The sequence below is a fragment of the Acartia tonsa genome, chromosome 9, assembly GCF_053477335.1.
Source record: "Acartia tonsa isolate MP-2025a chromosome 9, ASM5347733v1, whole genome shotgun sequence".
NCBI classification, from domain to species: domain Eukaryota; kingdom Metazoa; phylum Arthropoda; class Copepoda; order Calanoida; family Acartiidae; genus Acartia; species Acartia tonsa.
The window spans coordinates 38,069,715-38,087,331 of record NC_137268.1 but is presented as its reverse complement, the minus strand read 5'-3'; the positions used below and the strand labels follow the sequence as shown (position 1 = coordinate 38,087,331).

The 17,617-nt window shown below is 31.1% G+C and overlaps 1 protein-coding gene across 6 annotated transcripts in view; it reads left to right on the top strand.

The window, feature by feature from the left end:
- The window catches only part of LOC145328866 (methionine synthase-like), a 68,010-nt gene that overhangs the window by 27,026 nt on the left and 23,367 nt on the right, over positions 1 to 17,617 (top strand). For all 6 annotated transcript variants that reach the window (XR_013882664.1, XR_013882663.1, XR_013882662.1 and 3 more), the window contains exons 22-30: positions 184 to 303; positions 3,791 to 3,846; positions 6,171 to 6,231; positions 6,689 to 6,797; positions 9,457 to 9,506; positions 11,537 to 11,606; positions 12,065 to 12,148; positions 12,428 to 12,495; positions 17,483 to 17,593. Coding sequence is in view for 3 of the 6 variants with exons in the window: in XM_080172785.1 (XP_080028911.1) it covers positions 184 to 303; positions 3,791 to 3,846; positions 6,171 to 6,231; positions 6,689 to 6,797; positions 9,457 to 9,506; positions 11,537 to 11,606; positions 12,065 to 12,148; positions 12,428 to 12,495; positions 17,483 to 17,593 (729 nt within the window). In the remaining 3 variants the exon portion in view is untranslated. The remainder of the gene's footprint in view (positions 1 to 183; positions 304 to 3,790; positions 3,847 to 6,170; positions 6,232 to 6,688; positions 6,798 to 9,456; positions 9,507 to 11,536; positions 11,607 to 12,064; positions 12,149 to 12,427; positions 12,496 to 17,482; positions 17,594 to 17,617) is intronic.

The following is a 17,617-nucleotide window of genomic DNA, read 5'->3' as shown; positions in this document are numbered from 1 at the left end:
ACATCTTTATATATATTATTTGTCTTATCCCTTTAGTTCCCTGATTACCCTATCATTAGGTTGATTTTTCTCTTAAATAAAAAAATATATTTCAATAATTTCTTCCTAATTTTCTTGGCAGGCTCAAATTTTTGATTTACTTAATATTAAGAATGAATAATTATAATTAATAATTTTTTCTAGGTTGGCTTCAATCCCAATGATATAATTTTCGATCCAAACATTTTGACAATAGCTACTGGCATTGAAGAACATAATGAATACGGAAAACATTTTATTGAAGCCACTAAAATCATCAAGGAACATATTATTTATAATGAAAAAGAAATCTTTTGGATATATTTATAATGTTACACAAACTTATTATACACCTTTTATTCTATTATTTTAATCCTTTTTAAATTTGTTCCCTTTAAACTTGTATATTTATTTGAAAGAGATTAGATCGATGTTAAAATTTATTTTAACCAAAATTTCTAATTAAAGACATTTTAATATTATATCCATGTTACCTAGTAAGAAAAGGTTTGTACTAGCAAATTTGATATTCATTTTTTTATGATTTTTAAAGAATTTTCCTTACTTGAATTGCTAGATATGAACAAGGATGACAACATCCATAAGTAGCAAAACATAGATATGTATAGTGGAACAATTAGCAACATGTCAAGAAAAGTCAAGTAAACGGAAACATTTCATTATTGGACAATTTTTTTATTACCAATCTTAAATAGACCAATGGCAGGAATAAGGTGTAGCCATCAAGCGAAATAAATCTAAAATAATATTTGGGGGCAGAAAATAAGGTCGCAAATTCTACTGTGTGTTGCACCCCCCCCCCCCCTCAAACGACAGTTCAAAATAACATATAGATTTCGTGATTTGTTTCCGAATTAATTTTTTGTTGGTATAAGATGAAACAGTGGCTGCTCTAAGGTCATGCAAATTCAGCATTCTATAGTCATATATAGAGTGGTTTTATGAAGAACTTATAAAAGCAGACTTGTAAACAATTAAAAAACTAGAATATTTGTTTTTCCTTTCATGTGAGCTCCTATTTTTCAAACTTTTATGGTTAGGTGTACAGACTGACGCTAGTTATAGAATAGCATAATTAGGATACCAATAATTATCACGTAAGAGTCTTTCAAACTTTGTATCTATTATCTGCTAAGTTAGCTCACTGAGCAAGTAAAAGTTTTGGTTAACACAAATATGGGATCTTAAAAATGGAGAATCGTAATCAATATATTATTTCAGAAAAAATCTTCCAATTTTTATTCAAAATCTTCAAAACTAAAATTATTTATTACGGGTTAATATCCTTATTACAATTTTAGAACATTTTTATTTTCGAAATTTTTAATATGAACAAATCTCATGGTCCGTGATTCTGCAAATTAATTTTTATTTAAACTTTTGATATTTGTGTGGCGTAATGTTGGCGTAAAACTTATTATGTACTTATATTTAAAGGTAAGTGGGTAATAAGGTAGGGGGGCGGGAGTAGGAAGTGGATTTGTGGGGAATTTTCACTCCGAATTGTTAGTTAGAATCCTGGTCCCTTGTCCCTGATTAAACTTACTTCTTGATTCAATTAATCAACTAGTTATCCTCTTTTCATAGCAAAAAAAGAAACTTTAAGAATTAAAAGGTACAGTCGTATATTTGGATTTCTGTGTGAAGATTAAGTCAGCGATCCTCTTTCTTAAAATAGTATAATTAATGTAAATGAATTTATTATTACTTGGATCTTACAACAAATTTATGTTGTACTCTAGAAAAGTGAAACTTATAGCTGGCTAAGATAATAACCCCTTCATTCATTCTATATACCCCATTCCCGCCCCTTTTACTGGATGAACGAAATGATTCATTATAATGTAGCGTAGATGTCAGGTAGCCCCTGTCTCTCTACTATACATGGTAACCTATTTGTAGCCTTGAAAGAATATTACCCTGATATAAAAGTAACATGATGTCCATCTGTGTAATCGAAGGATCTTGCTAACCGCTGAACCAAAATGGTCATCCTTAACAATGTAGCTTCTAATACATAGGTACTGGAAAGGTGTATGACTATTTTAACTGAGAATAACCCCACCCTTATAGCCCCTAGAAAAAATATTCCCCCCTAAAAAAAAAATCTAGCTACTAGTTATGTATGTTATATCACAAAAAGTGATCGTTTTACATTTGATGGTTTATTTTTCTGTTAAGAAACTATTTTTGTAATAAACCCATTAAATATATTTTATTTATTTACCGTATACCATATCAAACGATATATACGAAAGAAGAAAAGGTGCAAAATCTGAAAGAAAACATTTTATTCAGCAAAACTATATTATGTTATTGCATTTAATATAATCAAAATACATATATAGAATTCTAGAGTACCTGGTGTACTGACCAGTAGAATAAGTATGAAAATATATGGACATATAGCTCTTACAACAAAATGACATCTAAATAAGATTTATACATAGAGAAATATTTTTTTTATATACTTGTTGCTGCGACCCTATCATCTATATCTATTTGCTCTATACGCAAAGAGGGAGCAATGGCAAATAAAATAGCATAAAACCATTCCGTGACTTAAATTTATAAATTAAATAACCTAAAACTATCCTAGGACCTATATTCTACCTTCCTTAAATCGAGAACTAAACCTGTTAAGTCTTAGTAGAAATTTTAGGCTTCAGATAAAGAAAACTACTTCATATACATAAGGAAAAAGGATAAGAGGATGAATACTCACCCCTTTTTCATGGTAAAGTACTACTTCCCCATCCCTAAATTTAGAAGCAGACGAAAATCAAAAACCGCCCAGGGCTTTTTGTAAGTCAATCATAAATAATAATGTGAATAAAAAGAAAAGCGATATTTAGCAAACAGCCGTGGGCGGTCAGAATCAGCTGAATGTTCATTATGAAAAAAATTTCCCCCTTTTTAGAAATAGAAGGATTCATCTTTCATGAACAAATTTTTTTAAATAAAAAAAAAATTCTATGTAATTTTTAATTAAAACATTAAAACGAAAATATCTAATCTAATATTCTTGCCCTAAATATGGAAATAGTAAAAAGTAAAAAAATATTTTTTTAAATAATTTTTAATCCTCCCATTTGAAAAGTAGTGGAATAGCAATAAATTTTAGCGCGGCAACAGCGCTGAGTAGGCCTCTAGGCCCACTGCCTATTTTCGTCTTCTAGTTGCTTCGATTCCTCTCTTTTATTTTTTTCTCTATGTTCATATATTAGGATTTATTTCGGTTTTTTTGGAAGTATAGGTAATGTTGTTTATTAATCCCCCTTTGAAATATGAGAAAAAAGAATAATTATAAAATCAAATGATGTTTTAGTCAAAATTTTAAAAATAGTTTTTGTGTAGGCTAAAACAATTTATCTTCTCCTAATCAAAACTTACTTTAGTTAAAAAAGTGGATTTTATTCAATTTTTATATCATTCCTCTAATTATAAAGGATCTAATTTTATTCTTATAAAGAATAGGTCACTTGAATTTTAGTTTCCGATTGCGTACAGTGCACCCTCATCCTATCTCAATATATACTACTAGCTAAAAAAGCTTCAAAATTCAAAAAAATTCAAAAAATTAAGATTTTGAATGAATAAATATTTTATACATTATATCGCTATGCCCTTTGACTCGAGTAGCTGAAAATAGCTTTAGGGTTATCTGTTGTACAACTTAGGAAATTGGGAAGAAATTGGCAATTAATTTTCAGTTGATCAAAGAATAATATGTTTTTGGCGTACACAGGAAACATGTCCAGGGGCGAGAATCAGTGGTGGGGTCTCCAACTTTTCTTTCTCATTCAGGTAAAAATAAAAATATATTATTGTTATTATTATTATACAGTGTGTTTTTTTATAAGAACTTTTTGAAAGCAATTTTATCCGTTTTATAGTTATCATAATTTAATGATTAATGGCTTATTTTCTTCGTTTTATAATGCAATTAATAGAACACCAAAAAATATATCAGTTTTTATTTAAAAAGTACAGTAAAATCTAAAATTCAAAACTTAGGTGTCAACATCTAAAAATTATTATAGCGCATTTTTTTTATGCCTAAATCTTCTACCCTTTGCAAGAAAAAAAATTGGATTTTCTGTAGTCAACTTTGGGGGGCCAGTACTCCCTCCCTGGTTGAGATATGCCTTTCAAAATTTGATTATTTAAGTACATGTCCCTAATAGTATATTTGCGTACATTCTCTTGCTACCTACTTAAAATTTAGTTATCTTCAATTAAAATATTAGTAAACTTTCCTTTACTTAAGGACCCTATTGTGCTTAAAATAGTACTAAATTTATAACCTTTCATACACTGTTAAATTCCATCTCAAATATTGGGTACTTAAAAGTCAAAGGTAATAAGGTACAGAAATAGTTTCCTTTTAAATATTTTATTTTAATAAACTATTATTATTTAGTATCATGTTTCCTATGTCCACTTTCTAATTTTACAGGTTGAAAAATATGGGTTAAGGATTGTATAATCCGGGGCTGCTTGGTTAGGGCACTGGAAGGTTAAATCATAGATAGGATTAGGAATATGATTTTAAAGATGAAAAAATATTTGTACTTCTTAAACTTTTTTTTGTTTTATTTAACCCTATCCTTGAAGGGGGGGGTCTTAAAGACATAATTTTTACAAACATTAATGAACCCCCCCCCCTACAAAAAATTTTCATGAATCCCCCCCCCCCCCCTCCAGGAAAAGAGTTAACATTAGAACATATGAGCAATTTATTGGGAAATAGTTTCCTATACATATTTATTGGTGATGTAGTATAAATGTAAAAAGAAAAATAACAAATATTATTTAATAATATTTTTTTTTGTAATTGGACTAAAAACAATGTTATTCTAAATTTTATTAGCTGTTTTAAAATAAAATTAGGACAGGGTCCCCGCCCTGTGGGTAGAGATACACATAGCACATGCCCCTCTATTATTTTACTCTAATATGGAGAGTATCGAACCAAAATAATTCTATAGAAGGTTCTTACATTATAATGTACATCCTATTTAAAATTTAACAGATTTAATAGGATGTTAAAATTACAGATATTTGAAACTATTTGAAAATTATTTTGCTCATTTGATATTATTCGCCATAAATATATCATCAAATATCATATTCATTATTTGTATTGTATTTTAGGTTTTAATGTATTCTATACCCATCAAGTTTTTATTACCTCAATCGATGATTTCCCTATAAGTGCCAAGCGAGCATTGATTAAGTTTTCTTTACTTGTACCATACCCTGCCGGGTTACTTTTTACGCAATAAAATCTAAACTATGTTAGAGATTTTTTATTTTTTTTTTGGGGGGGGGTATTTAACCCCCCAATATTGTTTGGGGGGGGGGGGTAAATACACCCTCTCATTGGTTATTCTATTTTATGACGTCATAAACTGTGGAGGGACTTATGGGGAGTCTGTTTATTACACTAGTCTCAAAGTTTTTTAATAAGTTTTCTTATTAGTTGACTTAACAACTTTAGAGACTTTTATTGAATTTTGATTGGTTGGTTCACTTAGTTAAGTGTGCAAATGTGTCAACCACTAATTGTAATCTACAGAAGGTGTGATTGTGTGTATTGTCATTGGGGAAATAAATACGTGAAAATTTATTGGCATGTTCCTAAAATAACTAAAAATATATTTGCAAAATAAATGCTGAACTTGATTTGAATTTATTATATCATAATATTGAAATGAAGACCCTAAAGTTTACCAAATTCATTTTGTTTTTGTTTTTTAAAGGGTTTAATTTTCATGGTCTTATATTTTAAGTGTCATCATAAAACAACATCCATAAAAGCGAAGCTATGAAACGGTAGGACAAACGAACATAAACACATAAATAAGTAGAATATAATTGTATAAAATCTAAACAAAATTGCAAGTAAATTCGTTTAAAAGCTGTTTAAAAAAACAGGGATGAGGGATGTGTAAATTTAAAGAGCTAAATATTACTGACGGATGGACGGACCGACACTAGTTATTGAAAAGCTTCGCTTTTTGCAATTAAACTTAAAATTTAGAAGAAAAAAATTATTGATAAAAAAAGTTGAATGTGGCTGAAAATCAATATGCATTGCCTATAGGATTCGATTATTTTTTTTTCAGGGGTAAAGAGGTAATCAGAGAGGCTATGCACAGTGTTTTCTTATATCATGCCATTCAACAGGTATCTACTCTATATATTAAGGCTCGGCAGCCACGCTTCAGCAGATTGTAAGCCTCAGGAAAATCAACAATTTTAAAATGAGGTGGAAGCCTTAACTGACTTAAATAATAAAAAAAAATTTCATTGAACAAATTTTATAAGCATCCAAACGGATTTGCACTTAATTGCTTACGCCTGCCGAGCCATACTTTAAACACGATAAGTTTGAATTTAAAAGGGGTAGGATTTCCATTGTTATTAATAATTAATAAAAGCTTAATGGTAGATATATAAGTTGAGGGTAAAGTGACTCAAAAATCAACTATGTAACGTAATAAAACAAGGGAGTTGAGAGGAGAAGTGGTTAAGAAAACCCCTAGAAAAGAAATGGATAATCTCTCATTTTTATGACGTCACATGGCTGATTTTTAGTCACTTTGTCCCTCTACTTATAAATCAATGAACATTTTCTATCTAGGGAATGGACATGGGTATTGTAAACGCTGGTTGTCTGCCTGTCTATGATGATATTGATAAAGAATTACTCAAACTCTGTGAAGATCTTCTTTGGAACTTAGACCCTGAAGGTAACAATAATTTGGCTCTAAGGGAGGATAGAAAATAGCCTAAATCCACCTAAATATTTTTGTAACTATTTGAACTAGGCAAATTTTTTTGAATATCATAGATAATGATGAGTGGAAATATTGTGCAAATAGGTTTCTTTTTATAATGTCAGTAGTACTTAAGAAATATTATGTTTTCCTTTCCAACTCAGCAATATTCCCAGGGAGAAAGTAGACACTGTGGCTGTTTATTACACTAGTTCCCAAAGTTTATATGTATAATAACATGTTTTTATTAGTTAGGCAAACAACTTTGGGATCTTGTATATCTGTCATTAATGCTACGAGGGACTGGAATTTTAATTGTTCCGTTGGTCTGTCGGTCATGCTCATAATGACATAAAAATTACACCAGGGAAATTTAATTTTCTCGTATTCATTCGAATCCGGTGGATAGGAACCGGTTCTCATCCATACGAAAAAACTATGTCTAGCATCGTATTATATTCAGCTTTCTACGAATATAAAAATGTACAATCATAAGATTAAAACCAGTTTTTTTTAGATCGTGACTACGGCACCTAGGGGCTAAAAAACTGGTTTTAATCTTATAATTGTACATTCTATATCCGCGGAAAGCCGTTTATAATACGATGCGAGAAATAACTATTCTTGACTGTTAAATATAGACTGCTGATTTTCTAATTATTTTTGCTTTTCTTTAGGACATCAAAATTATACAGAAGGATTTTATTTGTTATTTTTTGATTGATAAATGGCCTAATTCATAATTCACTTAGTATGTTTTCTGTCAATTAGGCTTTTTTTCATCAAATTGTAAAAATTCTCTTTTATGAATTTCGTTATATCAGTCTAATCGTACGGTAATACAGCATCAAAACTCTAAATTTACATATTCTAAAAGTTTCTGTCTTTTAAATTTTAAAATTGGACAATTTCAAAATGTTTTATTTTTGATATTTTTGTGAAATTTACGGTGATTTTATTCAAAAATTTTAATTGTTCTTTCAAGATATTAGAAACAGAGAGACAAAGTGGACAATGGGCTGTATATTACACTAGAACTCAAAGTTCTATAATAATGTTTTCTTATTTGTTGGCATAACAACATTGGGGACTTTTGTTGGATTTTGATTGGTGTGATTGAATGTCAAAACGTGCCAATCACTAATTGTAATCTACAGAAGGGTTAATTTTGTGTAAAAACATTGGGGATGTACATAAATTTATCGGCCATTGGGTTATCCGTTTAGATTCCTGTCTTAGGAAGGGTTTAGCACGTGTTATCAAACGCTTTTCTTTAGTCTAAAATACATTAATTAAAGAATATTTAAGTTTTAATATTGTAACGGGTTCTCAGCCATACGGAAAACCCATGTAAAGCATCGAATTACATACAAATTTCCACAAATACTAAAATATCAAGCATAATTTTAGTACCTAACAGTTTCGTTAGCAAAAGACCCGGGCTAACATAATTTTTTTAAATTTATAATTTTTCTTTTTATATCCACGGAAAGCTGTCTATAATACATTGCGACAAATAAGTATTCTTTAATTCAAACCAATATTTAGGAATTCAATATACATGGGTCTCTGATTTTTCAAGTTTTTTTATACTTTTTAAATAAACAAGGATGGCAACATCCATAAAAGCGAAGCACTGAAACGGTAGGACAAACGGACATAAACACTTGTATAGCGTCTAAACTGAATAATCAGAATATAAAAGTATAAGAGTTGAAGCAAAATTGTAAGTAAATTTGTTGAAAAACTGCTTGATACAGGATAATGTTTATGGACATACTTACATTTTTAGGACTTGATTATAGAGTTGCTTTGCTTATAATATTGTTCTTTGTTGTCCCAGGAATCAATATACCAAAAATCAGATCAATCGGATAATTAGATCTCATAAAAATTTGTTGTTAAAAAAGTAGAAAAATCAACATGTTTAAAATGGACATACGGACATTATGTTAATGATTATAGAGTTGCTACGCTTTCTAAATCGTACCTAACTACTACAGGAATCATTATGCAACGTTTCAAATCGATAGGAGAATTCTAACATGCCTAAATTAACGAATAAAAGCTAACTATCTCGGACGGACGTACGGACGGACGGACGGACGTACGGACGGACGGACGGACCGACCCTAATTATAGAAAAGCTTCGCTTTTAAAAAGGATGTTCATCTTTCTCAAACTTTCTTTACGTACGCAGTGCTTCGCAAATATAGACGGATATTCTGAATATCCTCGCAATTATTTCTTACTTTTTCAAGAATTTACATTCAAAGTTTCGAATCGATATGATGATTTTATTCAGGGATCGGAAGCCGCGCATAAGCCGCGTGTAAGCCTCAGTGAAATCATCATTTTATCACTATAAAATTTAGCTGGATGTATAAAACTGTCTCTTTAGTAGACAATTCTTCTTTCAAAAATTTATTTTTCTGCTCACAAGCAGGTTTAAAACTGAGGCTTAGGCGCGGCTTCCGAACCCTGATTTTATTATTTCTAAGAAACGATCAGAACTCTTATAAATATATATATATATGCAGGACCCTGTATAGTGCTTATTCTTTGAAAAGTGTAAAAGTTTTGAATTTTTTATTTATTTTGAAATTGGGAAATTGAAATATGTTATTTTTAGGTACAGAGAAGTTGTTATTGTATGCAGAAAGACAATCTTCAGGCCCAAAGGTAAAATTCAGATTTACATTTTTTAAACAAAAGTAAATAAAACTTGTTTGGATAATTTTACATGAAACATTTCTAATCAATGTAGTGCACTGAAAATTCTAACATCTACTTAACTTTTTCTACACCTCCCTTAATCTAAAATCGAAAGGTGTGTAATGGGTTATGATACAGACAACAAGAGAAGTGCTATTTTGTTGTCAGGGCGGTGTATGATACAACCCCCCCCCCCCCCCCCTTCTCCTTTCAGGTTTCTATACCCTACATAATCAACATTGTCTAAAGGCAAAAAATCAACATTGTCTAAGGCAAAAAGTGTGAATTGGCTGTTAAATTAGCAATTTAAAGGTTGTTACTGTTTTCACCTTAATTATCCCCTTGGCTGTTTTAACGGGGTATATCATAGGTGGGAGGGAAAAATCTTGACAAAGAAGGTGTAGGGGTATGTTAATCCCTCCCCTTATTTTACTAGAGGGTTGATAGGGTCTATCAACCCTCTATCAACCCTTGTGCATGCCTCTGTTTATGATCGAAAACGATTCATCATATTATTTCATATTTTCGAAACTATCTAAAAATATTATTTAAAATTCTTATGTAAAACATATGTTTTTAATTTGAAAATATAATTCAAATCTGGTTTTCTGAACATTCATATAAATCTCCACGCTTAACACAAATTTATATAACAGCAAGATATGCAAAACAAAAAAATATTTTTGATTCTGTGTAAAACAACAAGGATGACAACATCCATAAAAGCGAAGCACTGAAACGGTAGGACAAACGGACATTAACACTTGTATAGTATCTGAACTAGAAAATCGGAACATAAATGTATAAATGTCGAATCAAAATTGTAAGTAAATTTGTTGAAAAACTGCTTAAAAACAGGATAATGCTTATGGACATACTTACATTTTGGACTTGATTATAGAGTTGCTTCGCTTATAATATTGTTCTTTGTTGTCCCAGGAATCAATATACCAAAAATCAGATCAAACGGATAAATAGAACACTTGAAAATTTGTTGTTAAAAAAGTAAAAAAATCAACATGTTTAAAATGGACGTACGGACATTCTGGTAATGATTGTAGAGTTGCTACGCTTTCTAAATCGTACCCAACTACTACAGGAATCATCATGCAAAGTTTGAAATCGATAGGACAATTCTAACATGCCTAAATTAACGAATAAAAGCTATCTATCTCGGACGGACGGACGTACGGACGGACCGACCCTAATTATAGAAAAGCTTCGCTTTTAAAAATAGGATCTTGCGTAGTTCACGTTAAATGTTAAAACGTAAAAATCTATGAACTTATAAATATTCCTCAATCAAACTGGAGAAATTTAATTTTCGTATAATTTAAAAAAAAAACAATGATTGAGGGTAGTCAGCAGAAAAAAAAGCCTTAAAAGTTTATCTTGAAAGTTTTTCCCAGGCAAAGCAAAAGTTGTTATAATATATATAACATTTGAATTTTTGAAAACCATAAAAAAGCAAACAAAATTAGGAGACTTAGTAGTCATACTTCTTAAAGAGGATGACTTTCTGCTCTGCAAGTTAGCCCAACACCTACAAGCACGGGTTCAATACAAGGCTTTCCTGTAAATCAAGGACTTGTATGATTAATTATATCCATCATAATATAAAATTAACAGGATGAATGTTCGTCAATAGTGAAGGATCTCGCTTCTCGTTTGACCAATATGGTTCTCCTTTGCAGGGAAGCTAATCAAAACTTAACCATGGAAAGTTAACTATTGTAACTATTTTGGGAAAGGTTACCTCCATCCTCCAAAGATAAATTGTCTCTGAAAAAATACACTTTTTACTTTTTATTTTTCAAAAGGGATTAAAAGGTCGACTTACCCCCTTTCCCGAAGAGCCTCTATAGAGAACTATTGGCATATCCGTTAGATTTCTTGAGTTTTAACTGAGTTTTTTTTTTTAAAGGTGGGAATTTTGGAAGCTTGAACTCAATTTTTTTTTATCGTTTTTGATATTAACAAGGATGATTTGTTTTTAGGCAGCTGCAGTGCAGGATGAATGGAGAAATGAATCTGTTGAGAAAAGGCTGGAATACTCTCTTATCAAAGGTATTCAAGTTTGATTCATAACATCCACTGAAGATTTCATCTAGTATAGATTAAAGTTTTACATGTCCTATAGGTTCATTTTATGGTCCCTTTAGATATGTATTTTGTTTGATTAGCTGCAGTTTAGACCTAAGACTCCTGGAGTATGACGAGACACTTTTGTGTCATCAGGGCCAGCTCAAGATCCAGGTTCATGCACATTATGACTTTACACGGTGTCTCCTCACTATTGCCTCATCCTCGTCGATGTTTACAGTATTGCAGGTGTCCCAGATTAAGCCATCGCAATTAATAACACTCTCCTTAGAAGAGCCTGAGATTAAGGGATGTATTGGTATTATACACTTGATTATTAGGCATCCAAACTACCTAACAAACTCCAAAGCCGTTGTTTTAATGTCATTTAAATAAAATCGAATGCTTTTTACAATTCAAAAAAGTTTCCATCCTTGTTTTAGGTATTGATAAGTTTGTAGTTGAAGATACAGAGGAAGCAAGAACAAACTTGACTTTGTATCCAAGACCTTTGAATGTTATTGAAGGTAAACTATAATAAAAATTGTATCAAAGCTTTCATCAGAAATGATTGTTATGAAACAGTTCTAACAATTTGTGTAGCAAAGCTATCTTCTGTAAGCATAAATTCACGCACATTTGTGGGAGTATGGTTTTATTAATTGCACGTTATTCTTACAAATGCTAGGAGTAAGGTTATCTATTTTTTTTTGGAAAGGAGAGGCTATTTTCTTGAAAACAAATGAAAGGAATAATAAAAACAAACAATGACCGATTACTTCTTATAAAATGTATATTAATTTTAGGCCCTCTAATGAAAGGAATGTCCATTGTTGGTGACCTCTTTGGGGCTGGAAAGATGTTTTTACCCCAGGTAACAACTGGGAGGGAGGGGACATTGTGCTGTTATAATACACTAGTACCCAAAGTTTTATAATAACCCTTTGAATTGGGACCTTTATTGAATTTGAATGATTGGTTCATTAAGCTGAGTGTCCAAATGTTTCAACTACTAATTGTAATATACAAAAAGGTGTAATTTTGTGCATCATCACTGGGGATGTACATTAATCTATCGGCTATTTTCTTATTCCTTTAGATCCCACTGGTCATTGTCTTATTTTTTATGGTAACAGCCATCCTTGTAACATTTTTTTTACAATACAAGATCGAAAAAAGAAAACGAACTGAGATGGGTTTTTGAAAGATGAATGCTGCGTTTTTTCAACATTTTTTAAACATTAATTGATTGAACGAAGACGATAGGATTTCGAAAGTATACAACTTAAGAATTCAAAATTTTAAAATTATTATATTAGCCATTTGTACAATGTCTAATACAGCTCTAATAAGATGCATTAATAAATATGCAGCAAAAATGGATTGAAGATTATTTGTTTTTCTTCTATGAAGGCCATACCATCAAAAGCGAAATTATTGAATAAATAGTTCTATACTCTGTTTAAATTTCGCAAATTGAAAAAACGCGGCATTCATCTTTGAAAAACCCATCTCTGGCCTTAGTGCGGTGGCTATACAATATTGTGTCCCGTCCTAATACATGACTACTTAGGTCCAAACAATATGGAACTCTTACAATTTTGAAGATTATAAACAAATTCTCAGCATTAAACGAAGGGTTATTCGACCGTTAAATCAATGTGTTTAAAGATCATTTAGGTAGTGTGACTCTGCCCATAGTTTCTTGTGGATAGTCAAATTTAATGTTAAAACTAAACTCACCAGAGTATATTCTCCAATGATTTTCTTTGTAAGAATGCTGATTTTTGTTGAATAGGGATGTCATTACATCTGCTTACCGAGCCCCCAAAAATAGTTTTAAAAAATGACAATTTAGAATATTCCCTATAAAACACAAATTAAGTACGATATAAAAGTTATATTTTAACAAATTAAATAAAGCCATAAATTTTTGTTTGTAATATAATGCATTGCAAATTTGAGTACTATATGGAAAACTACACTTATTATGAAATATATTATTTTTACAGATAAAAGTACAAAAAGCTTGACCAACAATTACATATTAGTAAAATTGAAAATTTTGTGTATGTTATGAACTTCAAAAATATTTTTATTCTATATACAATGGAGTATTTTATTTACATATTATAAATTGTTAATTTTTATCTATCGCTGTAAGCTGGAGTGATATGGTTCTTCTTTACAGTGAAGTTTCTTATAGATCTAGGAAAGTTTCAAAAACTATTTAGGGATGGTAGTGCGAATGGGGCGCTTGTCCAATATTATGGTATGGAGATTGCTCTTCTATGAGTACTACTTAAAAACCTACTTTTACTGCAATACACATAGACATTCTCATCGTCAGTTTGTCAGTTTAGAATGCTTTTCCTTTTACTCCCACAAGAATAATACGAATTTAGTTGAACCTGTGTTAGCTCAACAAATACCCACGCGAAGTATTATATTGCTTTAATCTAAGAATAAATGGCTGGTTATGGTGTTCGATCTATATCATATAAGTATATTAAGCACTCAAGAAGGAAGATGGTTTTATAAAGTGTATTTACATTACAAGTGAATAAGTTAAGTATGAAAATATTTACAGGATAAGTGATAATAAACATAAGTAGTGTAGGACAGAAAATGCCCTAAGTCCAAAGCATTGAATTGTGCAAAGTGTTAGATCTCTAACATAAGACCCAAGCACAATTCATGCTAAGTACTGAGGGACCTAAATTTAAACTACAATGCATGCAAAAACAACTAAGTCATTACCTTTAAGCCAGAAGAACTTGATGGTTTGAGAGTCAATGAATAACTGAGATATTTTAAGAAGTGCAAGTTATAACAACAACTATTTATCAGGATCTAAGCCCTTGTCTGTTTAATAAAGTGTTTGTATGTTAATCTTGTGACGTAAATGAAACTATGGTTGTAGGCATACATACTAGTACAGGATGGTTACATGGTTACTTTAACAATAGACATAATGTTTTAATAGGCATATAACAATATTCAATCACATACAGTTTACCATGATTAGGCTAGCTTTACCCATATAAGGTATTATATTGGTAAGAATAGACTAATAAATTCGTAAAAACATATAAAGAGTGCCTAAGGGCTAGCCAGAGTAATTGTATCTTGTACCTGAGTTACGCACGATAATTACCATGGCTTGTCAATCAAATATTTAGATCAGAATTTTATATGGTGTAAAATTTATAGTAAATATAGGTAAGTGGACTAGATGCGAAGCATTTCTGTAAAAGTCGTGTTCGTACGTTCAAAGAATTTTGAAATTTGGGGATCGCATCTCCAGGGAAGGGTACCGTGAACTTCCCAAGAGGTAACTCGAAAAAACTACCATCTCCAAGAACTTTTTTTATATCTTCTTGAAAGTGTTAATCGACTTACCCTTCCCCACTCACTCCCTTATCCTCAAAAATCCTAATATGACTCTACTGTTATGGGTTTTTGAAAGATGAATGCCGCGTTTTTTCGATTCGCGAAATTTTTGCTGCATGTTAATTAATGCATCTTTTTAGAGCTGTATTAGACATTATACAAATGGCTAAACTAATAATTTTAAAATTTTGAATTCCTAAGTTGTATACTCTGTTGAAATCCTATCGCCTTCGTTCAATCAATCAATGTCGAAAAAAATGTCGAAAAAACGCGGCATTCATCTTTCAAAAACCCATCTCAGGAGTAGCTGCTAGTTAACTAATAAAAAAGAAACAAAAAACAATGGAACTACCTAAAAAAAAGTACTATTAAAAATTCTTAAATTTTCGAAAAGATATAAATGAAACTAGAATTTATTTGAAAAAAAAGTACATTAACTCGCAATACAGAAAAAGATGAAAGAATCTAAGTGGAAGGATATTATAGAACATTTTAAATTGAAATTTTCTTACAACGCGTAATTTCTTTCCAAATAGAAAAATAAGTGTTTCTGTTGCTAAATTTAGAAATTGTACATGTTTTAATAAAGGATGTTTATAAGGTTGTATATCTTAAAAAAGGCTTCTGAAAAATCTAAAAAAAATCAATAACCAATAATTTATTGTAACGGAAGCGCATGGTTAGGAAAAATGCGCGAAAAAGTATTTTTTGCGCGTTTTTGTGCGCTATTAGGCTCCTTTATTTGACTTCGTCTTTTTTTAGCATGATCTGATTTATACAATCAGTTTTATAAAGAATTATTTTATGTACATGATTTAATTAAATCAAATATTTGTGTTTTACTGTAAAAGTGTTTTGTTGAAATTTAATTTAGGAATTTAATTGAAATTCCAACAGAAGTTCATGAAAGCAACATGGTAGGTTACTCTCTTCCTGATACATTGTAGATATAGCCTGGTATAAAAATAGTTTTAGGCGGTTACCCTCAATAAATTGAAAGGGGAGGGGTAAGTATTTTTTGGGTAAGGCATGGTTAGGTCATAGTAGTTACAGGGGTGCCGCAGCGCTCGGCTCCCTAGCCTAAAACCTAGCCTAATCAAAAATAGTTGTTCTGTCGCGGGGAGGGGGGGGGGGGTATAAAAGAGGAGAACGCCTTTTATTTTTAAGTAAGGGATTTAAATCTCGAGAATAACCAACATGTATAGAACGAAGCCTGTACAAAAACGGATCCTAGATTTACCTGTTATCACAATTCTTAAAATAAACAAAAAAACAGGACACATATAAATGTAAAATAAATGAGTTATTTATACCACATAAAAATTCCTTATAAAAAAGGATCTCTGTCTATCTGTGTGTGTGTACCGAAGGATCTCGCTAACCACTGGTTCTCCTTTACAGGGTTTATACGGAAGGTTTATAACAATTTAGAGGGAGAGTACCATTAAAAATGACCTTTTCCCACAATTTATTTTAACTTTTCTTTTTAAAACTACAATTAAAAGTAGGTGTCGACTTTAACCCCCCCTCCCCCCCCCCCCTACCTCCATAGAGCCTCTAGGGGGTTAGCCGCTAGCGTATATATATAATAAAAAATTCTTTATTTATGTCTTTGATAAAAAAAAGGTCAGACTACAGTTAATTCAATTTGGCAGGTTCTATTATTGACCTGTTCCAATTACTACAACTAAATATACTTTTACACCAATTGGACCTGAATAGCATGTACAATGAAATGATATATCAAGAAAATTCATGATTAAAATGTAAAATAAGGACAAATATACAAATCTATTTTTTAAGCATAATAAATAAATAAATGCACCATCCTTTTTTATAAATATCATTATGAAGTTACATCTAATTATTTAATACTAAGTTCTTCTTAATTTTCAGGGTATTTAGATAAAAAATACGTCACATCTAGATTTGGATACACAATGATGTAAGAATAGTTATTTATCGCATCGTATTATAAACAACTTTCCGCAGATATAAAAATGTACAATTATAAGATTAGAACCAGTTTTGTTGGGACCGAGTTGCCCTTAGCACGGTAACTACCACGGCATGTAATACGACACGCTACATTAACTTTCGGTGAGGCTGAAACCGGTTCTTATCCACCGTATATTAATCGGTTTCGTAGCCAAATTGGAAATGTTTAACGGAAATTTTTTGGTATGCTCCGTTAATTCCTTTTCTCTAGCGATAAAAGGAATTAAAAACCTAAAGGTTTTCTTTAATTGTTAATAGCAACAACGCCCCTAGAGTCCTCTTTTAAGGGTTGAGGGACCCTCCCCCCCAATTAGCGATTAACCTTCCCAGGACATATGAGAGACTACACTGTAAAGAAGGACCCTATCGGTTTTGCTGTTAGCGAGATCCTGACCGGTACAAAAAGAAATCCTTTTACTTATTATAAGGATATATATTTTTTTTTAAATTAATGTTTCTATTTCGATTAGGTTATCAAGTCAGCCCGAGTGATGAAGAAGGCAGTGGCGCATCTGATCCCCTTCATGGAGGCTGAAAGAGAGGCCAGCTTCAAACTTTCTGGCGAGGTGTCTCAAGAAAAGGTAATTGCATACTAACAATAATAT